This window comes from Drosophila hydei, unplaced genomic scaffold, assembly GCF_003285905.1.
Source record: "Drosophila hydei strain 15085-1641.00,03,60 unplaced genomic scaffold, DhydRS2 tig00000339-arrow-arrow-pilon, whole genome shotgun sequence".
NCBI classification, from domain to species: domain Eukaryota; kingdom Metazoa; phylum Arthropoda; class Insecta; order Diptera; family Drosophilidae; genus Drosophila; species Drosophila hydei.
Genome location: NW_022045712.1, coordinates 48,171 through 69,648, shown reverse-complemented (window position 1 = coordinate 69,648; position 21,478 = coordinate 48,171). Strand labels below are relative to the sequence as shown.

Sequence of the window (21,478 nt, the reverse complement as noted above, 5' to 3'; positions counted from 1 at the left end):
GCATTGTGAGGCACAATTCGTGAGGAGTAACTCGTTGCAGGAATTCTGGATATCTTACTACAGCCAGATTACTTCTTGACTCAACTACAAACACCTATATTACTCAATTTGAATACGCTTAAAATAGTTTTAAAGACGGGTGACATAATTACTCACGTATAACAGTAAATACGCATAGTTGCATTTTGTAAGTCAACCATACTCAAGCCTAAGGCATCGTATTTGTGACGTCATGCGCACGCGCTACCTTCACTGACTTTGGGTAACCAGAATCCTAGTAAGATTTGTTTTGCTGATTGTACTGCCAGCCAGATTTATTTATTTAGAGCTTAAGGTTTCCATCGGAAAGTACTAACATAATATACAATTCAAATTACAGTATGTGCATAGGTCATTTAATATGCACGAAAAGTGTTTTGTGTGACGTCACACCGACTCGCTTAGGCTTGGATGCAACATTCATTCTTTTAAGGGAAACATGAGCTTTGTGAACTGAGTGCACCAGCCAAATTTATTTTTTTGTTTTGAGTGAGGCGATCGAAAATTGTCTTAAGAATTTGAGTCAATCACTTACTATGATAATTTAATGTATGTAGATAACACTTAACACTTAACACACAATACGCACGCACGCTTGTAATACATTAAATATAATACAAAGGAAATTAACAGTATGGTCAAATAGAAATGCCTAATCCCTAAATTGGCGGCGAAGCAGCCTCCGGCTGCGACTGTGCCTGTGCCTGTGTTGTCGATAGGCTGGTTGTTGGCATCATTTTGCCATTTGTCGCATATCTGAGCAGAGCGCTTTGCAGTGTGGACAGACCACGCTCCAGACCCGAAATCTTTGCCAAGTACTTTTCGCAGTTCTCGCATTCGCTGACAGTGAATGTTGAATTGTCAATGGGGGTGGCGACTGTGGCTGAGCAGTTGCCTTGCTTGGACATGGCCGCGATGAGCTCTGTATTCTGCTGCTTGAGTTCATTGTTCTGGGCCAGCAGCTCCTCGCAGAGGGCGCAAGTGGAGGCGCGCAGATCGGCGAGTGCCTGCTCTTTAGCTCGCAGGCTCTTCATAAGCGAACGATTCTCCTTTTTGAAATCCAGCAGCTTCTGCTCCAGCTCAAGCAGCTCATCCTCATTATCCGTGGTGCCGCGTGTCGTGTCTAGACTGTCGGTAATCTGTTGCATGCCATTGTTATTGGCCAGCCGGCTCATCGCCTGCAGAATGTTGTCCATTTTTCTGGAATCTGGATGCTCGATCGCGAGGGACATCGAATCGCCGCTGCTCTCATTCCCTTGCAAATTACTGTTGCTGGTCAGTCGGCACATGGCCTGCAATAGGGTGTCCATTTTCCTGTCCATGGCATGGCCTTTGGCCCGTTGCTCGTCCAGATATACCTCCAGTTTGCTAGTGGGCGACATTGCATATACGTTTTGTTCTGGCTTTGCGGCCAGCGATACTATATTGTTGCTCGCTGCCAACGGCTTTAGCAATTTCTTAACGGAGCGTGCCCGGTGAGTGGTAATGCTGTCCTCTGTGGACTGTGGCGATTCACTTTCGCTGTCGTAGTTATCCCGCACTGGTTCTGGATTAGCAGGTGGGCTCAACGATTCTAAGATTGAATGTCGGAACGACGGTTGCGGCAATGTACTTGATGTGGGTGGAGATCCGTTGCTTGATTTGCCGGCCTGATCGTTGCGCATTTCCTCAATGGGCAGGCCAAGCTTGATTAGTGCATCCGTGAACTCCTCCTCATCCTTGGCAACCTCAAAGCGCAGACTCCAGAAACGCTGCTCATCGTCGTAGAACTGCATATACGATTCACGTAGTATCACATTGGTCGGCCCAACACGCGGCGATGATGACTGCGTCGATTTGGTCAGCAGCAGCGTGCTTAGCAGCTGTGTTCGGCTCTTGTACACGACTAGCTTGGCAGCGCCGGCTCCATTGCGTGAGAGCGCAACACCCACACGTCCCACATTGTCGCTGCCATTGAATCCATAGGCCACCTTAGCCACTACCGTGTTCCAACTTTCAATAGTCATTAAGTCTTGCTTGTTGCGCGGCATAGTCGAAATCATTGATTTGAGCTTTTGTTGTTGTTGTTGCTGCGGTGGCTGTGTTTGTTGTTGTTTTTGCTGTTGCTGCTTGCTGGACGACTGTGGTTGATAGCGCAAATTGCTCGATTCGCTTTGCAGGGGTTTGTCATCGTCCTCAAAGATCTGGCGCAAATTACGTGGGCCATCAGTGCTGAAACGGACAGAGATGAGGCCTTTCTGTATACATCCCCCACAACACTCACCTGTGCAGTTTCTCAAAAAAGTCCTGATTGTTGTCGCGTCCAAAATCCATTAGAATTTTACTGCTATCGAGCTGTGCTTTATAACAAATGAAATTAATGCTTAAAAATGTTTAGATTCGATTCAAAGGCCAGATTTCCACAGGAGCGCCTACTATCTTAAGACCAAAGTTGCCAGACATTCGCATTTTGTGCCAAACTAAAAATGCTCTTCTTAATCTTAATCATAATCTTAATCTCTTAAAAATACAATACAATATTAATGAATAATATGTTTAAGCTCTTTTTAATTTTTTTCTACTTTCAATTTGACGCAATTCAAGTTTTTATCAAATACCACTTATGACGCAGCTTTTTCTTTGGTATTTTTTCTGTATTTTTAGTTGGAATTAACCGTGTGGTCATTTTTAGCAGCAAATTTGAAAAGGAACTTAGCCGTGAGTTGCTAACGGTTATTCTGACTATATACTGATCCCGATACAAACTATGGAAAATATTAAAAAACGCAGATAGGACTAAAATCAGGGTATTTCCTAGTCGGGTACCCCTAGAGCTTTCTTACTTGTTTTATTTGTAATAATAATGCACACGTTTTTAGTAAATTGTAGCTGTATAAAAGTAAATTCAAGAATATATGTACGTATATCAAATATCATAAATGTCAGTATTGCAATGGCACTCTAGAAACTTTAGTTGCGCTTTCTTTAAAACTATTTGGTAACTATTATTTAACTGAGTTCCATTCCCCACAGCTCGTACAATTGTGTTCTTATATATATATTTTTGATTTGATTTGCTTTGGCGTTGAGATGTCATATAAACTTATATGAATTATTATGAAGGAATGTAGTTCTTTGCTAATTTGGAATAATTCTTATTTATGCTAAGATCATTTGATCATTCCTGTATACATAGGACCCCCCACCGATTGTAAATAGAAAAATGATATCTGTTTATGTCGATTAACCTGATCACTAGATATCTCATTTTGGCATCCCGTTGCGCTTTGGAGCTGGCAGTGGTGGGAAGTGTTCCTTATAGAGCTTGGCATCTTCTGAGACTGGCGCCGTCATCTGACCCATCTGGCTCGATGTTGTTGATGTTTCGTTCTCGCGCTGTTGGCCAACAAAAAATTCCAATTAATTCCAATTATATATATATATATATATATATATATATATATATATATATATATATATATATATATTTATATATATATATATATATATACACATACAAATATATATATATATATAATATATAATATATAATCGAACTACCTCAATCTTGTTCGGCAAGTGCTCCCGTTGGCCATTCACCTGCCTTTGATACAGGCGAAAAGGGGAGCGCGCTTGAGGCAGTAAAATGGGATTTTTGCTGAGGGCAAGTAACTGGGGGGCGTTTAGTTGCTCATGTATCATCGTACTCATGCCAGCACAAGACTGTTTGTACTTGTTGTTGTTGTTGTTATTGTTGTTGCAGCGTGGCACAGTGCCTGTCTTGACCTCAAAGCCAATAGGCTTCAATGCCTTCTGTTGCAACACATCGTTGCTGAACAAACTCAGATCGTTGTCCATGAGTTCGGTTTGGCTAAAGCTGACACTACCCGTATCCAAATGGCCAAAATTGCTGAGTTGCTCTGAGTCGCTGGCATACAGGATTTTGAGTCGGTTGGAGATCCAACTCGCGGGCATAGTACACTGCGGTTGTTGTGTTGCTGCTGGTGGTGGTGCCGGCGTTGTTGGTGGTGACGGTGATGACGGTGGTGTTGGCGTCATTACACAAGCGCATGCAGGTGCAGAGGCATGCACCGTCTGTATATAAGGAATTTTCCTGCATACATACATGAATTTTTATATGAATATGAATATGTATACATATATATATATACACACACACACACACATAGATGGCAAGTAAAGTGGAGCAATTCAACGAGGCGACACTGAACATACACATTGATCCCGGAATTGGAGCCGTCGATCAATCGTAATTATGGCAATACGAATTTTTATCTTTCACAGAGTCTTTATGGCCATGGATGTTTCGCACCTGAAGCGGTTTGGCCATGAGAACACTGCCGAGTGCTCCTTATGCGGAAGATGCCAACCGCATAATATTTGAATGTGGACGGTTTCTGGAAAAGAGGCTGCCTCTTTAGGAAGCACTAGACCGATTCATCTGGTGTCTGAGCCTGAAACCTAATTAGCTCCTTCGCAACAACAATAATGTTGGAACTGTTCTGGGAAGCAATGTTTGACGACCGTATCACAAGCAGCATGATCTACTTCTTAAACAAAAATTTAAGCTTTGTTCTTAAGTGCAAAATAAATTAATAAAAATAAAAAACAATAAGAAAGCTCTAGCCGGGGTGCCCGACTAGGAGATACCCTGATCCCAGTCCTTTTTTTTCTTATTAATTTTTTTTAATTGTTGAATTATGTATGTAAAATTTGCTTAACTATAATTATGTCACCGAAAACCGGCAATCTGGGACCACTCCTTCGAGATGTAAATGCACGCGGTTCAAAGCACTCAATTTCAGCAGCAATCAAACGATCGCAAGGACAATCGATATCAAATTGTACTGTAAAGCTTGATGCAGCAGTTTCGTCTCGAATGTCAAAATAAAATACTTATCACAATATACGTATATCGATAACACATGGTGTTGCCAGAGATTCTAAAGCCAACAGCTGTGTTGTCGCAGTAAATTAAGCGCGAATTTGTTACGAATTTTAAAGAATTGCCATTTACGCCGGCCAGCCACACTGAATTGCATTTAGTGTACTGCACTGCACTGTACTGTGTGCAAAATGTCCGAAGATCCTGACTATCTATTTGCACTTCAGCTGCAGGAGCAACTCAATCGAGACATAGCTAGCAGCAAGGACGCAGACCGTGTAAGCAACAACGCAGTTTTAACCATGCAAAACACAAAACACAATAGCTCAAAATTTCCTACTTTACGGCTAGGCAAAGATTGAGGGGAAGTCAGGCCAAGACGACATTGATTACCAGTTGGCTATGAAGCTGCAGGCCGAAATAAATGGAGCGGATGCAGACGTCAGCGGCGATGAGAGCTTTGACAATGACGGCGCCAGTGTCTATGCTCTCGACATGAGCAGCAGCAAGAACAACAACAACAGCAACAACAATAAAAATCTAGCCAAGAAGCCCCCACCAAGTGTAAATATAACACATATCAGATCGTATTTCAATGATGCTTATTTATACAAAACCTTTTTATATATGCAGCGCAAGAAAAGTATGGATTTAATGAAGGCGCCCATGTCTCCGCCAGTCGGCTATAATAACTATTTGGATCAGACGCAGAATCTGGTGCATCCGGAATGGGAGCTAGTTGATCCAACGCCCGATATATTTGCCATGTTTGTCCGCTTTGACCAGAAGTTCTTTCAGAAGCGTCTGGGCGCCGTTGTCGTTGAGTGGAGCAAGCGCATGTATTCCTGTGCTGGCATTTGCTATCAGCGTGGTAATCGATTCGTTAAAGAGGTAATCATACGACTCAGCGAGCCGCTGCTAAAGTTGCGACCACGCAAGGACTTGGTCGAGACACTGCTGGTGAGTGAACAAGCCGCCCTCATACATTAATAAATGAATCTGAAGCTGTTCCATTTGTTTTGGCAGCACGAAATGATTCATGCCTATTGCTTTGTGCTGAATATACGCGAAGGTAATGGCGGACATGGACCGAACTTCAAGCGAATCATGGGCACCATTAATAAAGTCGCTGGTACCAATATAACTGTCTATCATAGCTTTCACGATGAGGTGGACGCCTATAAGACGCACATCTGGCGCTGCAACGGCGTCTGCCAATATCACAATCCCTTTCAGGGCTGGGTTAAGCGCACCGCGAACCGGCCGCCTGGTCCCAGCGATCAATGGTGGGCCAAGCATCAGCGCGATTGCGGCGGCACCTTCGAAAAGGTCAGCGAGCCAGCCAAACCCGCTGGCAAACCAATGCCAAAGCCCAAAGGCCCGAAGTATACAACTAAATTTAAGAATGAGACAACCACTTCCGGTGATGATATACGCAATTATTTTGGGAAGCCAAGACCGTCGGTGAATCTGTTGCCGCAAGTGCAGCCAGCTCTCGGTCTGCCGGGCGCTTTCCCGCCCACCTCATATCCGGGCTTATCGAGTAACCCGTTGGCTGGCCTGAAGCCAAGAAATGGCAACAAGAACCTTGGTAATGTCGTCGGCCTCAAAGATCTGGTCGACCTGAGCAGCGGCGACGAGGACAGCAAGCGCGACGTCAAAAATAAAGCACTGATCCACCCCGCAATGCAGGGCCAGGGCTATAGCATGACCAACAGCAAGGCCAACGACAGTTCCAGCTGCAGCCCTGCGCAGCAATCAGATAATGTTAATCGTAATCATCTTCGTGAGGTGTGGTCGAAGCGTTTTGCAAACGATAATCGGAAAACCACGGAACCGCAAATCAAGCAAGAGAATTCAAGCAAACGTCGTCGGGTTTCCGACAATATGGTTAGTTGGGAGTCGTACGATAATGATGTTATGGTACGCGATATGCTCGAGCCTGTCATAAGCATTTCAGACAGCGACGACGAAATAGAGCCGGAGGTCAAGTTGCCTACACCTAACGTTCCCAAGAAGGCGCCACAATTGTCCAGTCACGAGCGCACAATCAACATCAAACGCGAGGTGATGGAGGATGAGACGATGTACGGTGACGATGAAATTTTCATGATTGATGATGAATACGATGACAGTGTGAACGAGCTGAGTGCAGCCGCTGAGCTGGCTGATCAGTCCATCATCGACGATCTATTCGGCGAGGATACGCTGCTACAGGAGTTCCAGCGCGAGAATGATGTAGTGCCCTGCAGTTCGCGCTACCAATACGATGCGGGCAATGACATAACCAGCTGTCCCATTTGCTTTGAGAAAATGAAACGCTCCGAGTTCTCTAACCACCTTGATGGCTGCAGCATCACCATCAGGGTGGCGCCGCCAACCATTAGATCGAGCGCGCAGCTGCCCGGCGACAGCAACAGCATCAACAAACCCAAATGGAAGCCAAAAGCAAACAAACGCAAAGCCGCCACATCAAAGCGTCACATTTTAAAGAGCTCCGGCTACTCGAGTTCCGATATAGCTGCATTAGATCTCAGCTCATCCAGTTCGTCCAGTGACTCGGCCAAGACCAGTGAAAGTGATGCCACCCCACGTCAGGTGCGACAACGCACGCTCTTCAAGCAGACTACAGAGTGTCCCAAGTGCGGCCAGGAGCTGCTTGGACATCAAATGGAAGCGCATCGCAAGATCTGCAAGCGTTCCAAATAGTTTAGCTATAACTCATCCTATTGCTATCATACAATTTATAGTTAGGCCTTTAGAAATTTTGGGTGCGTATGCGCCCATTGAAATAACTTTGTTTTCGCCACCTTCTTTTGCCAATCTTAAATTATATTTTTTTTTATACATGAAACTAGTTTATGCTGGTAAATTAAGTTTATATTTATAATATATGTATGTTGCGAATAGTAAACTGTGAACATATTTTATTTCCTGTTTATTGTCCTAAAAAATTCATTGGCTGCAATTTCTATGAAATTCGAAAATGAAATAGAAATGAAATAGGAGTGATATATATACTTGTTTCTGTTGAATTAGGTCCAAGCTCTGTATACCCTGAACCCATTGAAAAGAACTCAGGGCACATTACGAAGGCGCCACACACCAGCTAAATGTCATCAAATGGAGTGAGACAGCATACAATAGGTAGAGAGAGAGAAAGAGGTGGAACCGATAGCGTCTTTCTGAACGAAGCGTAGAATGATTGGAATAACAGCTCTCCTCGTCGAGCACTCCTGGCCAGATAGCCCTTGCATTGTTCTTTTTATGATTGTTAAGTGAAAAATAAATGTATGTAAATTAATAGCTTTTAAAGTCAATAGAGTTTTATTTTGTGATTTGATTTGCTTTGCTTTCGTTTTCTTATAAAATTCTTCCAAAATAACGCAAGTTCGGCTTGTGGCCGTAGCGCGTTGCTAACGCTGGCCAGTGGACAACGAACATGTCCACTAGAGGCAATAGAAGCCGACCGCTTAGCGAGAGCGTCTCGACCCGGCAATAGCTTTCCACAAACACGATCTTGCTGTGGCCGGGCAGACGGCCAAGCAAGCGCCATAGATAAGCCGCATAGCAATAAGGTACACAGGTGCCGGGCCCATTGCAGAGCACGAGCTGGGGACGATCGCGCCAAATGAGCCAGCAGCTCCAGAGCAATGCCCACAATGTTGTAAATATGCTGGTCAGCCAACTTTGGCCAACGCTACGGCTGCGCGGCACACGTATAAAGTCGCTGTCCTTTAAAGCGGGCAGAGCGGAGCGCATTTTCTTCTGCGAAGTCTCGTCGCTGTTAGCCACAATGTAACGTATATTTTGGTATTGCTTAAGCTCATCATGTTGCATTAGTGCCTGATTGATTTTACACATCTCGGCTGTGTGGCCGCCGGAGCCAAGGATTACATAGATGGGCTCTGCAGGTTTCTTATTTGAGCACATTTTTCATTGACAAAAGTAAACAATGTTTCGGAATTTTAATTTGTTTACGTTTTTTCGATAACAAATATGTGGCCACCCCAATTCATTACTATGGTCACTCGATTAAAATGGGTTTCGCAGTTTTGCGCTTTGCTACTCACAATGCGCAAATAAACAATTTAAAAAAATTCCAAAAAAAAACATTTGTTCGAACTTCTTGGTTTTGAATCTGATGTGAACGGATTTCGGACAACAAAGTACTAGCTTCGACAGCACCAGGACGTAAAGAATGTCTGAAGATCCACGAAACGCGGCTGTTTATCAGAATTTGGAAAAGCTAATCAAATGTTTAATTGGAAAGGACGTAAGCCAAATAGCGTATAAATAAATTAATTTCAACTAGTTAAGCAAGGCTTTGGCCCTTTGTTGCAGTTGACTGATGCTGAGCTCAGTTCGCTAGTACAATATGCAGTGCAGAAGGTACGCAATCATCGCTACATGAGCACCAACAGCTTTGAAGTGAGTCGCTCCGTCGACAATTTGGTCGACCGCTTTTACTATGAGGGCATGATGAATCAGGCGAACGCTATGCGTTTCTTAAGCTCATTGATAATGAACCATGGGCTATGGAAGGAACACTACGAGGTGGATGTACAATATTCTCTAGTCGATTTCTTTATACACATGACACACGAGCCGATTCAGACACATCGACGCAACAGGTTATTGATGGAAGATCGCCTGATGGCCATAAGAGATGCAATCAAAGCAGCTCCCGATTTCAATGAACCCAAAGACTTGGCCGAGCCCAATCTTGCCGAAACGGAAATCGATTGGGTGGCATTCCTAAGTCAAGACTTCATTGCGCCTCCCTACGAACGCTACGGTAGTGATAGCAGCTTAAGCGTATGTCTTCTCCTTATTTATTAAGCTTTCAAATCGTAATGTTATGTATTGTCGCCTTTAAGGATTGGAGCGATGACACCAGCAGTGAGCTGAGCTCACAGTACGAGGCTGAGATCGATTGCAAGACGAGTCTCGATCAGAAGGAAATGGCGAAGGTATACGCGAGCTGCCGTGATTATCCCATTGGCACGAATACCTTTGTACCAGAGCCCAAGCGACCAGCTGGGCGGAAAAAAAAGATGTTCAGCATTACACAGCCGATGTGCATGTCCTTCAGTGGCATACAGACGCGACCCAATTGGTGTACGCTGCCCACGCTGGAGACGCTGCAGCCACCGCGGTCGCACAGGACGTTTAGCACTTTCGTCTTCGATCCCAATCATTTGGCTAAGACGATCCATTCGCATTGGTGGCGAGACGACATCAAGATCCATACGCTGACGCCCACCAAAAATCCGTGCGCCAACTTTGCCATTGCTCACGTACAGCATCTGAATAGGCATGCGCGCGGCCTGCTCAAGCATTCGCTGCCCAAAACGGTCAACGAGACTTGCCTGCTCCGCGAGATCATCTTCATGTTCTTCGAGCCCGTGGATTGTTGCTTTTTTAAGGTGCAGCCGGATCTGTTGCAAATTAGCGTGCGTTCAAATGTGTCCATCAGCAGCGTTAGCCATGTGAGTGGGATTAGCTTAAACTGTGACGTTACTGATTTATTTACCGTTTCCCGCAGAGCACACTCAAGATCACGCTGGAGGAGGAGGTGCTGCCGGCCTTGCAAGCCATGTACCAGCTGCGTCAATTGATCAAGGATCTGTTACGGCCCACTGACGGCATGACGAGTACTGGCACCTTGGAGTGTTTCGCTGTTGGCTTGCGTGATCTCATGCACCCGATCGTGCAACGTCTGTTAGCCTGTGAGCGACAGTTGCTGGATAAGGCTGCCGGCAAAACGGAGTCGGACCTAACGCTGATCGCCTTTGTGCTGCATATGCGCGAGCAATTCAAGCAGCTCCAGCAGCTTCAGTTGCTAGCCTCTGATGCCATTATTGAGGCGCCGCCCCACCTGAAAAGCGCCTATCTGCTGACACAGCTCTTCAAGCACACACGGGTGCATGTGCCACATCAGAAGATGGTCACCGCGCTGCTGTTGATGACGCTGAAGCGCTTTTGCGACATAAGCGATAATTGGTGGCGGTATGCCGAGCTGAATGACAGCCGGCTGGAGTACATTGTGGAATACAGCGCGGACGCGAGCGTGATCGGCGGGCAGGGCATACGTGAGCGTTGCCTGGCTGCCGATGCGACGCCTGCGCATGAAGCGATTCTGGCGGAGCTGCAGGGCTGTGCATTCTATAAGCTGCTCATTACGTATGCTCTGGAGTCGGGTGAGACGCAGGATCTGCTGGCCAGCATCAATTTGTTGGGCGATTTGGTGAACACCAGCCAGCAGTTGAGACCGCTGCATAAGGACCTGATCAGACACTTCTTTGACGAGCTGAAAAGCTTTGATAGCTGCGTTCAGCCAGAGAGCCGACCGCGCAGCAGCGTTTTGGGCGTGGTGCGCCAGGAGCTGCGCCAGTTCGACGAACAGCTTCTAAAGCACACAACACAAATAGGTAATCCCCAGCTAATGGACATATTCACTCAACACATACGGCGCGACCAGGCGCAGCGAAACCAAATGGAAGAGCAGTCGCCGTCGCTGCAAGTGCTCGACATTTTAGAGGCATTGGATAAATGCACCAAACTGCAGCTGCCACAATTGATGCCCCGTGCTCTGGGCAAGGTTCTGCGTCAGCGCTGCGATCTGGCTAATGTCTATGTGATGCGTTGGTATCGGGACGAGCTGCTCATCGCCGATCACGTGCGCTTCCTGCGCCACGTACTAATGTTCGAGGCGGACTATCTAATTTATCCCTTCTACACCAATCTCTTCCGCCAAATTGAGGCCGGTATGAACTGGGCATCGTCATCGGACTTAACCACAGAGCTGTACGACATTCTGGATGTTCACTATCCGAACATGGCGTGTGAGCTGTACGTGGAGATCATTTCACGTTCGCGTTCGCAATCGATAAAGGTGTACGAAGCACTGAATGCAGTTGGTATGGTGTATATGATGCCACCGGCTCTATCCCGGATCATTACGATGAAGCATATGATATCCTATAATAACATTTGGCGCCTCATGCTGAAGGTCAAGTGGGCCGCTTGGAAGCTGGAGAACATGCACTTTATAAGGCGAAAAGACACGGACTTGTACGGCCCGCTCGATCTACTTGGATTGACGGTGCGACGATTGGAAATTTTACGCTTCTGGCTAATCAATATGGTCAACAGCCTGCACACACATCTCTGCACCCATGTCTTGCAGGCGATTGGCAGTCAGTTCGAAGATGAGCTGCAGAAGATATTAACTATACGTGAGCTGGCGAAACTGCATCAGGAGTATCTGATGTGCCTGTCCAAGCACTGTCTGCTAACCGAGGAGTTTGAGGAGTTTCACAGCGCTCTGGAGCAGATCTTCCATTTGATCTTTGTGCTGGATATGGAGTGGAATAGCTGCGGCAACTATCTAAATGTATCCCATGCGCTCAGCCTCGACATTAGCTCCGATAATACGCTCAGTCTGGATGAGCAAGATAGCATTTTCAGTGCCGAGGAGTCCAACAAGGCCATGGAGTACCTGGCCCTCAATCAAGTCGGCGAGATAGAGGGCACCTATATACGTTGCCATCAGATGATGGCCAGCATCTTGACTTCCCTCGTCTACAAACAGGACCAAAAGTTTTGTAAGTCACATTTCAATGCACAGACTAATCAAGCTCTCTCCCTCTCACACTATCTCGTTCTCTATCCTATTCCTCTCTATTCGTAGTAAACTCCTTGGAGGTGGCCATCAGCTCGAGTTTGCCGTGTTAAGCGAATCTCAATCAAACATTGAAATCGAAATAAAACTAAGCAATTGTAAAATATATAATTGAGCTTAATGACTCGTATGATAGAAGTGTATTTATATTATTATGCATGAGCCATTTGAATGCTATTAATTTTTAGCAAATTACAATTTTTCATTCGTTATCGATGGAGAGCAGAGCTTTTCTATCTCTGTCACTCTCCCTCTACCTCTTTCTTTTTCGCTCTGTCCTTCTCTCTCCTTCGATCTCATGATAATGTCTGGCAACGTTGCACTTGCACCGTTACTAAACTATTCGTTGAGCAGTGCTGCCCATCACTGAATCATTTGGCAGCACTTGGCTAAGCATTTGTTTTGAATTACAAATTTACTGAGCTCAGGTCGAGTTGTTGGCCTGGCAACCGAGGCCGGAACTAGCAAAGTCGATAAAATGCCAAGCGGCATTTGTGAGTTTTGGCACCTGAAGATGGAAGTGGACGCAGAGATTACAAGCAGTAGCAGCTATTATAATTATGGTCAGCCATGTAAGTATGGAGAGTAGAGCTCAAATCGAAATTGATGAAAGGTTGTGTATCTTTCAGTAATACCGCAAAAGTCGAATTTAATATTGCAAATGTTGCTGCAAGCAAATGCCTGTGTCTCAATACTCTGGAGCTTCAGCTATTTGCTGCACCTGTTCATTTGGGTGAGGGGAAGAGAATGGGAACTGGGAATTGTGCATTTAATTAATTGTGGTGCTTGCAGTCGACTGTGCTATGGAACTATACCGGCCTGGCCATGCTGCTGGCCTATGTGCTGGCCGTTGGCACCGAGTCGCTGCGTCTCTATGCCAGCTACTCCATCAATCTAACCACAAACGCGACGACCATGTGGTTGCTTCTAACACTGACGCCCTGCGTGCTGTTGCCTGCCTTGGTCTACTTGCGGCTGGCTGTCATGTTTGCCAGCGTCTGGTTGCACTTCCTATCGCATGCCCAATTTGTGCTCATCGCATTGGAGGCGCTGTCAGCGCTCATCTATCACGTGTGCTGCCTGGCCAGAGACAAGAGGAAGTCGCTCAAATCAAATGGGCAGCTATAAAGTTTATGTGGCATAGCATTAAATGTGTTTGTGTATTCCTAAATATGTAACATTGTATATTCTAGTAGATCTTAAGCTATAGCTAAAGCAAATGGCAAATCACACTTTGCTCGCATCATCCAAATTGTGCGCCTTGAGCAGCGCGTCAATCCGATCCAGATGCGTTCGCATGGTAGGCAAATAATTGGTCAACACCTCAATGTTCTCCAGCTGTGCTGGTCCCTGGCCAAGAAGCTGGCTACGCGTGGGCACCCAGCTGTAGATGATCTGCCAAAGTAGTCGAGTATTTAGCTAGGATCGAGCGACGTATTGACCGGACTCACCTTAATGGTGCTCTGCACAATGAAGCCATGGTAGGGCTTTAGGGTTTTCTCATAGGCATCCTGCAGATGTGGCTTGAGCGCCTCCTTGCGCTGTGCGTCGTTGTAGATGTTCTCGAAGAAGGTGCAGATCAGCTGAAGGCCACGTTTCAGCCAGAGCAACGCAGTCGACGCGTAGTCGTCGACATTCACATTCAACACAATCATATCTTCTAGATAATTATACTTGAGAACGTCCGTGCCATAGACTTTGGTTAGTTTCTATCAAATCGGAGCATAATCAAGATATTAGATCATACGTACGCATGTACATACTTTGGCTTGCGCGGACTTACATTTATATTCCCATTCATATCTTTGATAACGGGCGTAAAGAGTTTGCCAAAGGTCTCTGTGGGGGTATTTAGATAAACAGTTATTTGAATGATCGATCGATTAAATCGATCCAACTTACCAATGACAGTTACAATTTCCTTGGACGCATTCAAAAACGCTTGCGTCTCGATCTTGTCCTGCTCTGTTGCGGGAAAGCCCTTGAGCCCTTTGAACTGTATGCGAGCATCGGCCATAGCTGTATGTGTTTATATATATTCGATTCGAGTTACAACTACTGCTGCTACCTGCTGCTGCTACTGCTGCTCCAGCTGAGGTCTGAAATGTGAATGAGCAGCCAAGTCATTAGCAAACGCAATCATTTAGTCGTGTCTTCTGCAATAGTTTTTTTTTTGTTTTTTATAAATGCTCATATTGAACATCAAAAATATGGCTCCATATGTATTTATATATACTTGTATATATCTGCACATGTGCGTTTGTATGCATACACCTTCCGTTATATTTGTTTTATCTTATCAGTGCTAAATATTGTTATTTTTTGATTTTGATTTTGTTTTCGTTTTCTCTTACTTTTTTTGTGTCTATCTGAATAATTTTTCATTATCGAATGGCGAACTTAATCAGCAGAAATTAAAATAATGTGGAAAAGTCGCTGAGAAATACCAGTTTTTGCCTTCTTTTTTTTTATTATATCAGCTATCAACGAAGCACAGTGGTTCGCGTGTAATCGAAACGCGATGAAACGAAATTTAAGTATTTTGAGTCAGTGACACATACATTTAAATTAATCAGTGATTCATTGTTGAGCTCATTCAAATAAGTCATTTAGTTTAATCAGATTAGTTTTAAACGATTAAAATTGCTTCATTGAGTCATTATCAACAGCTGCAGAGTTGCATTGAACTAGTCAATAGAGCAACAGATTGATACGGCTTTCCTTGAATAACTATACAAATCTTGCATAATAAATGCATTTTCTTATAGTTTGTTAACAATTTGTTTGCTTTGTATTAATCGAGCGCAGTTTGGCAGTGTTTGACCCACTGTGCCGCACTGCTGACACCGCAGCAGCGTTAACCCATTTGACTTAGGCAACAATCGACGCGAGAGTCTTAAAGCTCACTCGCACACTCTCTTTCGCTCTCGCTCTCTCTCCCGCTCTCTGCCAACTAAACCTGTCTCAAGCTGATGTGCAGCTCTCTTCACTTACAATTTAAGCTCGCTCGACGTGTCTACAGCGAACCACTCGCAGCTTTTGTGCGTGCGTGAGTCAATAGCTCGTCGCAATGAATCATCAACGTGCGTGTAATTCCCGTTATATGGCCCAGATAGCTATGTCCCTGCATGAATCACGTTACAATTCAACCCAAATTATTATTGGGGCAGGACAGTGTCAGACTTTGCCTTTTGCGACCCATTGGATATCTACATTATTGTTTTTATCAGATTACTTGTCTATCAAATAATCATTCCAATACTCGTTCACGTAGGACCAACTGCATATTGGTTGCGTTCATGGAATTAGTGAGCTAGAACCAATTGAAAACGAAAATAAAAAGCTGAGCAGCTTTTTGTTTAGAGTAGAATGCAGAGAAGAGACTTGCGAAAAACCCGTTATGTTTGTTTTCGATGATGCCTTGAAAAACGTCCGTTCATAGAAATAGTAGAGCTGGATTTGAGGCGTTGAAAAACATAAATTACAATAAATAAAAAGAAGCCGTTACACAATAAATGTAATTAATTATGTTGTGAATATATTCGGAATGTTTAGCCTGTTTAAGATTCCACTGTGGTTTGGTTAATCGGACAATTTAACTGCTAAAATAATGAAGCTTAAGAAGTCAACTGCTGTTGGTATCTTCTAGATCGGATTGCTTCAGATGCTAAACAACAGTTTTGGCAGCTATGAAGCTGGAATTATCAAACTCTGCAAGTGAATCCCTGTTGATAATAGTCTAGAGATAAGCTATCTATATATCTGCATATATTTCGATGTACATATATCTATGTATCAAAAACTTACCTGATTTTAAAAAATATATATTAATGTTTAGTTTAGCTGATTCTCTATTGGAGTGCTCTAGGAGCTAGTTGTGCTGCTGATTCCTTTGGCTTTACTGCTGACTCTACTCTAGATTCCTCTTCAGAAACCTCTTCGATCTCCTCTTCTGACTTCTCTGCTGACTATTCTCCCAGCTGCTGTTCAAACTCCTCCTTCGACTCCTCTCCTGGCTCTACGCTTGGTTACTCTGCTTACTTCTCACTGCTCCCCGTCTGGTTACTGTGCTGGCTCGGCTTCTACTCCTGCTGGCGTCTCGTCAAAGGCCAGACGCTTGGTATCCCCCTCAATAGTCAGCACAAAGACGTAGTGCGTCCTCTGTGTAGCCAAGAGATGCCAGAGCGAGTCAGGCAGCTGAAAGCGATAAGTGGCAGACTCCGGCTTGAACTCCTCGTAGTGTGCGGCCAGGCTGTTGCGATTGCAGCGCAGCTCGATAAGGCGCAGCGGCACACTGGACACTATCTCCTTGTTAGCTGGCAGCAGCTGGATCTCCGGTGCCGCCGAGGTGTTCGCTTGCAGATCAGGCTGCAGCCAACGATGCTGGGCAAGAATGAGGGCACAATTGTGGGCAAAGTAGAAGCTATCGTTGCGACGCTGGGTGTGATAATTATCCAGGAATTTGCTGCTCGCCGGCTGCTTAATCTTTAGCTGGGTGAAGCGTGGACGAGGCGGCGATATGGTTGCCTCAGCTGCTGGTGTGGACACCATACGCTGAGGCAAGTGCTCTGTGGGCTGATCAACGGTTAGCACGCGGTTTAGGTAATCAAAGCCGTGGCCCATGACACCCTCAAGGGTGTGACCCAGATCGAAGCAGTGGCCCAGCTCATGACAGACAGCGCCCAGGGTGCTGGCATAGACGCCGCCGTAGGTGCGCCGATAGTTGCTCTCGTCGGGCAAACGGGTCACATCCACGCGCTCAGTGCTCCGTATGCAGTCGCCAATGTCCGCAAAGCGTTGCGGCCACGCATAGAAATGGCCGCTGCCAAAGAGCGCCAATCCGCCGCCACCCAAAGCGGCGTGGGCGTGCAAATGCCGCCGGATGTTCGTGTACGAGTAATCCCCGCTAGCTGCAACTGCGGCGCCGTTGTACCACGTGCAGCCCACAAAGGCAACGAATTTCAGCTGGAGCTGTTGTCCCCAGGCGGAAGAGGCGAGTATCTCGCTGGCGAATCTCTGCCAGAGCTCGTCCTCGCTGCACTTGCGTGCCTCCTGGCAGCTCAGCTGCGAGCGAAACACGCAACAGGCGCCGTTTAAAGTAAATGTGCGATTTCTATAGCCGGCGGCGCTCAATTTATGCGCATAGATGCACTGCACCAGGCGCAAATTTAGATCAATTAAAGCACAGCGCTGCTTCGCCTCCTGCTCGTGGTCGTCCTTCTCTTTCTCGTTGTTTTGGCACACCAAATATAGCGGCTGCACTCGATATGCGCTCCTCCTTGGCTGATAGCTGAACTGCAGTTGACGCTGCCCGCTGCAGCAGCGCAGCTGAAGCTCACAATTCACAGCCGGCTCCGATTCCGAGCTCGATTCCGATTTCGAATCCTCTTTTGACAAATCGAAGAGCAGTTTAAATTCGCTTGCAGCGGACAGTTGTGTCAGCTGTTCCTGCTCGGTTTTACGCAGTGTGAGCGTCGCCTTTAGCTGCTGGGCGCTGGCACAGATCGGCTGCAGGCGTCCCTTAATTAGCAGCAGACTGTGCTCCACCTTATCCGTTTCCTTAAGGAGCTCAACTTCAATTTGATGGACACGCTTGCAGACGTTGACGCAGCTGGTCATTGCTCCCAGCCGGCGTACGTCACAGCCCACACACATGTACACACATACACATATGTTAACTTGCACTTGCAAACAGCTGACAGTTGCAAGTCACAGCTGTCTGACTTAGAGTTGAGCTACGGGGCGTGACACGCGCTGCACGCAGTGCCAAATGCATATTATATGAACTAAAACTTATTTAGCTTTAAAAGTTGGATTTCATTAATTAATTGGTATTTTCTTTACAATTTTAAACATATATGTTTCTCTAATCTAAAGTAAATTAAATTTAGTATTAAAATTATAAACATAAATTATATTTGGCTCGCTAGCCGAACCGCAAGACAGAGAGCGCCTAAAATAATCGATAGGTCGCAGTTTGAATCACAGTACATAAACTTCTTATCGATGTTTTGCTGAAATAGAAGCTGAAACTGCGTGGATGTTCGCTAAGTAAGGCTTTTACTGTAAAATAAATTATAAATATTTGTTCAATTTAGACTATTAAGTTGCAAACAGTTTTACAAAGAGAATGAACGTCAATTAACATATTTTACACGCATATCGTAAAAGAAAATTCACATTTGACAGTTGTTGAGCAGACAACAACGAAATCGCGGACCGCAAATCGCTTATCAGTCATTTATTTAATTATTTATGTAGCTAAACAGAATTGAAAATTATTTTCATTCATTGTTGACGCAACCGGGTTCATGACCCCGCTCAAATGAAAGCTAATCAAAGCACAAACCGGTTTTCGGATTCCTTTTAACCTTAAACTTAAGACTATGCAGCTGCCGGCAGAGATTCCAGGGATTGGGATGATGACGCATTCTTCATTACCTAAGTTTGCCATTGTGCGCGGACCGGTATTTGGAGATGCGCTCCATGTACTCCTCATGCTGTTCTAAACTGGCCAACAGACCGCCTGTATTTACCGGCGAATCGTTGGGGCCATAGTTGATGGGCTCGTCGTCAAGGGTAGTCATGGCGCCACCAAGGGCACGTAATATGGCCTCACCGGCACAGATGTCCCACTTTTTGATGATGGAACTATGCAGATAGGCGGTTGCATTGTTAGCCACCACTTGGAGCACCTTATAGCCGGCACCGGCAGCTGTCAGCAAGCTAACCTGCTCACCGAACACATTGCGCGCCACATCCTTGACGGCGGCAGCATGCGAGCGGGAGACAGTGATGACGGGCTGATCAGATTGCAGGCGTGGCTGCTTATGCAATTCATCCAGGTACTCGGACATGCTGTGGCCAACCCAAGCCCAGGCGGTCTGACCGCTGAAGGGATTGTGTATGACACCAATCACTGGGCGACCGGCGACGGCAACGCACACCATGGTCGTTACATACTCGTAAAGCTCCTCTGGAAGGGCAAGGTGTTAAGATTCGATTGCTTGCAAATATAGCGCCACTTGTACCTGTAAACTCCTTGGTGGCATCCAGTGGATCTATCCAAATGGTTACGTCCTGCGCCGTGACTGCCACATCGGGCACAATGGCCGTTTCGTGGAGCACCGTGGGATCTAGGTCGAAGCTGTGCGCATCTTTGCATTGCTCCTTGTCCTCCTCGGAGAAGATGTGGACACGTGGAAAGATACGTTGCAAGCCCTGCTTCATCACACAATGCGAACGGCCATCCGCATCCGTAAATGGATCGTTGACACCTTCGGCTGTTTTGCCTTTGCTGCGCTCCTTAAGCTGTCGCGAATGCGCCACATCCAGCACCTCGAGCCCGCCACGCTGGGCCGCCTGAATAGCTGCGATAAGCATTTTGCGCAGATTTACTTTGTTGTCGCTGCGCAGCATGCCATAAATGGCGGGTCGCTCATCCTTGTGGTAGTTGAGAAAGTAGACAAGCACAATGGTCAGCAGGATAGCCGTTATGGTAGCTGGCACCCGATTGATACGTATCGTGCGTCCATTCATTTTGTCTAACGGTTTGCTGCTCATCAGGAATCACACGATGTCGTTAAACGTGCCACTGGCCGCGGGCAATGCCAGATCAGCAGCACAGATGGTTAACGTTCTGCCACAAGTAATTTATCGAAAAAAAAAACCAAAAAAAAAAACAGAATCAACAGAGACCAACAACAAGTGCCGAAAGACGACTCGATGTCAGTGTGTTGTTAAACAAATAGCTTTCGCGAGCCACCGTCTTCAGATGAAGAGAGCGAAACAGAGAGAGTGAGTAGAGGCCTAGCTGAGCCAGAGAGAGGCTCCAAAACCACGTCGCGTTCTTTCACCCTCGTGTTTGTTATTCAAAACAAACCAATTGTATAAAAAACAAAAACAATCAACAAAAACTATGACGTTAGGCGTCTCATGAAAATTGTGGTGGTTTGTCGATGACAACAGCACTGAATTAAAAATATCAAAATATATTTTAATTTCATGCATGCACCCGTTTTCCACACATTTTCTCTTTAAATTCTTGTTCTTAAATTTCCTATGTATGGTGGTGTAAACAAAACTTAAAAATTTCTGTATGTACTTGCCTATGCTTTAACATATATTTCATATTTTCGAATTTTAATTCATATTCGCAGCCCGATGAAAATCGACCATCGAAAAGCTGGCAGCTCTGCCGCGCGCTTTCAAAATCATTTGGCAAGGTGGCAGCCTAGCAATATAACTGTTTCTAGTGCACTAAAAGAAGACTTTCCGTAGAGAGTGATGTTAAAACGTGACTTGCAGACCATTCAGCTGAAGCTGTCCGACCTGGAGGAATATGAAGCTGTGCGTAGACGGAACAAAATAAAAGCCGCTATTGATGCGGGGAGAGCATCATCTGTGACGGCCACTGCCACTGAAACAGCGTTATCCACTGCCAGCGACTCGACCTCTGAGACACCCGTGACCCAGCGGCAGATGGAGGAACTCCCGCCCGCTACCGGCTGGTCAACAGCTGTGATTACCAGCAGTAGTAACACCAATTCCGGTTCCACTGAAGATGATACCAGTGTAGTAGCCGTTGTCGATGACAACGATACTGTCGCCGAGCTCAGCGATGACGGCTGGGTGGACATTGACGAGGAGGATGGTGCTCGAGGTGGCGAGTAATATTTAGTGTTTAGCTACAATCGACCAAGTAGCTACTTTCCACATACATATGTATATATATCGTAACTGTTTGCCAATTTGTTTAATGCTCATATTATACTATCGAAACTCAAAGTAATAATAAGCTGAATTTGTACACGTTTAAAAATAGAATGTTTTTCTCTTCCATAACGGCATTGGCATAACAGCTTTTG

The 21,478-nt window shown here is 45.5% G+C and overlaps 10 protein-coding genes across 11 annotated transcripts; 4 read left to right on the top strand and 6 right to left on the bottom strand.

The window, feature by feature from the left end:
• Positions 1-446: 446 nt before the first annotated feature.
• Positions 447-2,476, bottom strand: LOC111596789. Its single transcript, XM_023311142.2, has 2 exons — positions 2,303-2,476; positions 447-2,250 (listed from the first exon to the last, which is right to left on the bottom strand). Exons 1-2 carry the CDS (start codon positions 2,350-2,352, stop codon positions 699-701), a joined length of 1,602 nt encoding a protein of 533 aa, XP_023166910.1. The 5' UTR covers positions 2,353-2,476; the 3' UTR covers positions 447-698.
• Positions 2,477-3,109: 633 nt separating this feature from the next.
• Positions 3,110-4,871, bottom strand: LOC111596765. The gene is made up of 3 exons (XM_023311114.2): positions 4,762-4,871; positions 3,580-4,132; positions 3,110-3,414 (listed from the first exon to the last, which is right to left on the bottom strand). Exons 2-3 carry the CDS (start codon positions 4,075-4,077, stop codon positions 3,283-3,285), a joined length of 630 nt encoding a protein of 209 aa, XP_023166882.2. The 5' UTR covers positions 4,078-4,132; positions 4,762-4,871; the 3' UTR covers positions 3,110-3,282.
• Positions 4,872-4,960: 89 nt separating this feature from the next.
• LOC111596764 (sprT-like domain-containing protein Spartan) lies at positions 4,961-7,761 on the top strand. Its single transcript, XM_023311113.2, has 4 exons — positions 4,961-5,202; positions 5,276-5,488; positions 5,558-5,884; positions 5,951-7,761. The coding sequence occupies exons 1-4, from the start codon at positions 5,116-5,118 to the stop codon at positions 7,631-7,633; spliced, it is 2,310 nt and encodes a 769-aa protein (XP_023166881.2). The 5' UTR covers positions 4,961-5,115; the 3' UTR covers positions 7,634-7,761.
• A 478-nt stretch (positions 7,762-8,239) lies between these two features.
• LOC111596820 (UDP-N-acetylglucosamine transferase subunit ALG14 homolog) lies at positions 8,240-8,938 on the bottom strand. The gene has a single exon (XM_023311187.2). It carries the CDS (start codon positions 8,855-8,857, stop codon positions 8,288-8,290), a length of 570 nt encoding a protein of 189 aa, XP_023166955.2. The 5' UTR covers positions 8,858-8,938; the 3' UTR covers positions 8,240-8,287.
• A 13-nt stretch (positions 8,939-8,951) lies between these two features.
• On the top strand, positions 8,952-12,725 carry LOC111596819 (gamma-tubulin complex component 5). Its single transcript, XM_023311186.2, has 5 exons — positions 8,952-9,200; positions 9,269-9,742; positions 9,805-10,416; positions 10,473-12,534; positions 12,621-12,725. The coding sequence occupies exons 1-5, from the start codon at positions 9,126-9,128 to the stop codon at positions 12,662-12,664; spliced, it is 3,267 nt and encodes a 1,088-aa protein (XP_023166954.1). The 5' UTR covers positions 8,952-9,125; the 3' UTR covers positions 12,665-12,725.
• A 162-nt stretch (positions 12,726-12,887) lies between these two features.
• On the top strand, positions 12,888-13,742 carry LOC111596834. Its single transcript, XM_023311208.2, has 3 exons — positions 12,888-13,183; positions 13,241-13,344; positions 13,404-13,742. The coding sequence occupies exons 1-3, from the start codon at positions 13,090-13,092 to the stop codon at positions 13,737-13,739; spliced, it is 534 nt and encodes a 177-aa protein (XP_023166976.2). The 5' UTR covers positions 12,888-13,089; the 3' UTR covers positions 13,740-13,742.
• A 91-nt stretch (positions 13,743-13,833) lies between these two features.
• LOC111596832 (glycolipid transfer protein) lies at positions 13,834-15,171 on the bottom strand. 2 transcript variants are annotated; one of them, XM_023311207.2, is made up of 5 exons: positions 14,966-15,171; positions 14,514-14,710; positions 14,395-14,450; positions 14,063-14,320; positions 13,834-14,006 (listed from the first exon to the last, which is right to left on the bottom strand). In XM_023311207.2, the coding sequence occupies exons 2-5, from the start codon at positions 14,626-14,628 to the stop codon at positions 13,839-13,841; spliced, it is 597 nt and encodes a 198-aa protein (XP_023166975.1). In that variant the 5' UTR covers positions 14,629-14,710; positions 14,966-15,171; the 3' UTR covers positions 13,834-13,838. The 2 variants fall into 2 exon arrangements, with proteins under 2 accessions (XP_023166975.1, XP_030079901.1); XM_030224041.1 differs by lacking the exon at positions 14,966-15,171 and adding an exon at positions 14,848-14,938.
• An 835-nt stretch (positions 15,172-16,006) lies between these two features.
• On the bottom strand, positions 16,007-18,289 carry LOC111596831. Its single transcript, XM_023311206.2, has 2 exons — positions 16,653-18,289; positions 16,007-16,064 (listed from the first exon to the last, which is right to left on the bottom strand). Exon 1 carries the CDS (start codon positions 18,264-18,266, stop codon positions 16,674-16,676), a length of 1,593 nt encoding a protein of 530 aa, XP_023166974.2. The 5' UTR covers positions 18,267-18,289; the 3' UTR covers positions 16,007-16,064; positions 16,653-16,673.
• Positions 18,290-18,735: 446 nt separating this feature from the next.
• Positions 18,736-20,652, bottom strand: LOC111596785 (putative inositol monophosphatase 3). Its single transcript, XM_023311138.2, has 2 exons — positions 19,643-20,652; positions 18,736-19,587 (listed from the first exon to the last, which is right to left on the bottom strand). Exons 1-2 carry the CDS (start codon positions 20,172-20,174, stop codon positions 19,049-19,051), a joined length of 1,071 nt encoding a protein of 356 aa, XP_023166906.1. The 5' UTR covers positions 20,175-20,652; the 3' UTR covers positions 18,736-19,048.
• A 121-nt stretch (positions 20,653-20,773) lies between these two features.
• LOC111596786 lies at positions 20,774-21,419 on the top strand. The gene has a single exon (XM_023311139.2). It carries the CDS (start codon positions 20,898-20,900, stop codon positions 21,282-21,284), a length of 387 nt encoding a protein of 128 aa, XP_023166907.1. The 5' UTR covers positions 20,774-20,897; the 3' UTR covers positions 21,285-21,419.
• The last annotated feature ends 59 nt before the right edge of the window (positions 21,420-21,478 follow it).

Excerpts from the sequence above, each read along its gene's own strand:
- LOC111596789 (XM_023311142.2), bottom strand. The coding sequence starts at position 2,352 with ATGGATTTTGGACGCGACAACAATCAGGACTTTTTTGAGAAACTGCAC. Across the intron at positions 2,251-2,302 it reads TTTTTTGAGAAACTGCACAG|CACTGATGGCCCACGTAATT; the intron begins GTGAGTGTTGTG and ends TGTCCGTTTCAG.
- LOC111596819 (XM_023311186.2), top strand. The coding sequence starts at position 9,126 with ATGTCTGAAGATCCACGAAACGCGGCTGTTTATCAGAATTTGGAAAAG. Across the intron at positions 9,743-9,804 it reads GTAGTGATAGCAGCTTAAGC|GATTGGAGCGATGACACCAG; the intron begins GTATGTCTTCTC and ends GTCGCCTTTAAG. Across the intron at positions 12,535-12,620 it reads CAAACAGGACCAAAAGTTTT|TAAACTCCTTGGAGGTGGCC; the intron begins GTAAGTCACATT and ends CTCTATTCGTAG.
- LOC111596764 (XM_023311113.2), top strand. The coding sequence starts at position 5,116 with ATGTCCGAAGATCCTGACTATCTATTTGCACTTCAGCTGCAGGAGCAA. Across the intron at positions 5,203-5,275 it reads GCAGCAAGGACGCAGACCGT|GCAAAGATTGAGGGGAAGTC; the intron begins GTAAGCAACAAC and ends CTTTACGGCTAG. Across the intron at positions 5,885-5,950 it reads ACTTGGTCGAGACACTGCTG|CACGAAATGATTCATGCCTA; the intron begins GTGAGTGAACAA and ends TTGTTTTGGCAG.
- LOC111596785 (XM_023311138.2), bottom strand. The coding sequence starts at position 20,174 with ATGAGCAGCAAACCGTTAGACAAAATGAATGGACGCACGATACGTATC. Across the intron at positions 19,588-19,642 it reads TGCCACCAAGGAGTTTACAG|AGGAGCTTTACGAGTATGTA; the intron begins GTACAAGTGGCG and ends TTGCCCTTCCAG.
- LOC111596786 (XM_023311139.2), top strand. The coding sequence starts at position 20,898 with ATGTTAAAACGTGACTTGCAGACCATTCAGCTGAAGCTGTCCGACCTG.
- LOC111596834 (XM_023311208.2), top strand. The coding sequence starts at position 13,090 with ATGCCAAGCGGCATTTGTGAGTTTTGGCACCTGAAGATGGAAGTGGAC. Across the intron at positions 13,184-13,240 it reads TTATAATTATGGTCAGCCAT|TAATACCGCAAAAGTCGAAT; the intron begins GTAAGTATGGAG and ends TGTATCTTTCAG. Across the intron at positions 13,345-13,403 it reads TGCTGCACCTGTTCATTTGG|TCGACTGTGCTATGGAACTA; the intron begins GTGAGGGGAAGA and ends TGGTGCTTGCAG.
- LOC111596765 (XM_023311114.2), bottom strand. The coding sequence starts at position 4,077 with ATGACGCCAACACCACCGTCATCACCGTCACCACCAACAACGCCGGCA. Across the intron at positions 3,415-3,579 it reads ACTTGCCGAACAAGATTGAG|CGCGAGAACGAAACATCAAC; the intron begins GTAGTTCGATTA and ends GTTGGCCAACAG.
- LOC111596832 (XM_023311207.2), bottom strand. The coding sequence starts at position 14,628 with ATGGCCGATGCTCGCATACAGTTCAAAGGGCTCAAGGGCTTTCCCGCA. Across the intron at positions 14,451-14,513 it reads GGAAATTGTAACTGTCATTG|AGACCTTTGGCAAACTCTTT; the intron begins GTAAGTTGGATC and ends ATACCCCCACAG. Across the intron at positions 14,007-14,062 it reads TTGTGCAGAGCACCATTAAG|ATCATCTACAGCTGGGTGCC; the intron begins GTGAGTCCGGTC and ends CTACTTTGGCAG.
- LOC111596820 (XM_023311187.2), bottom strand. The coding sequence starts at position 8,857 with ATGTGCTCAAATAAGAAACCTGCAGAGCCCATCTATGTAATCCTTGGC.
- LOC111596831 (XM_023311206.2), bottom strand. The coding sequence starts at position 18,266 with ATGTGTGTGGGCTGTGACGTACGCCGGCTGGGAGCAATGACCAGCTGC.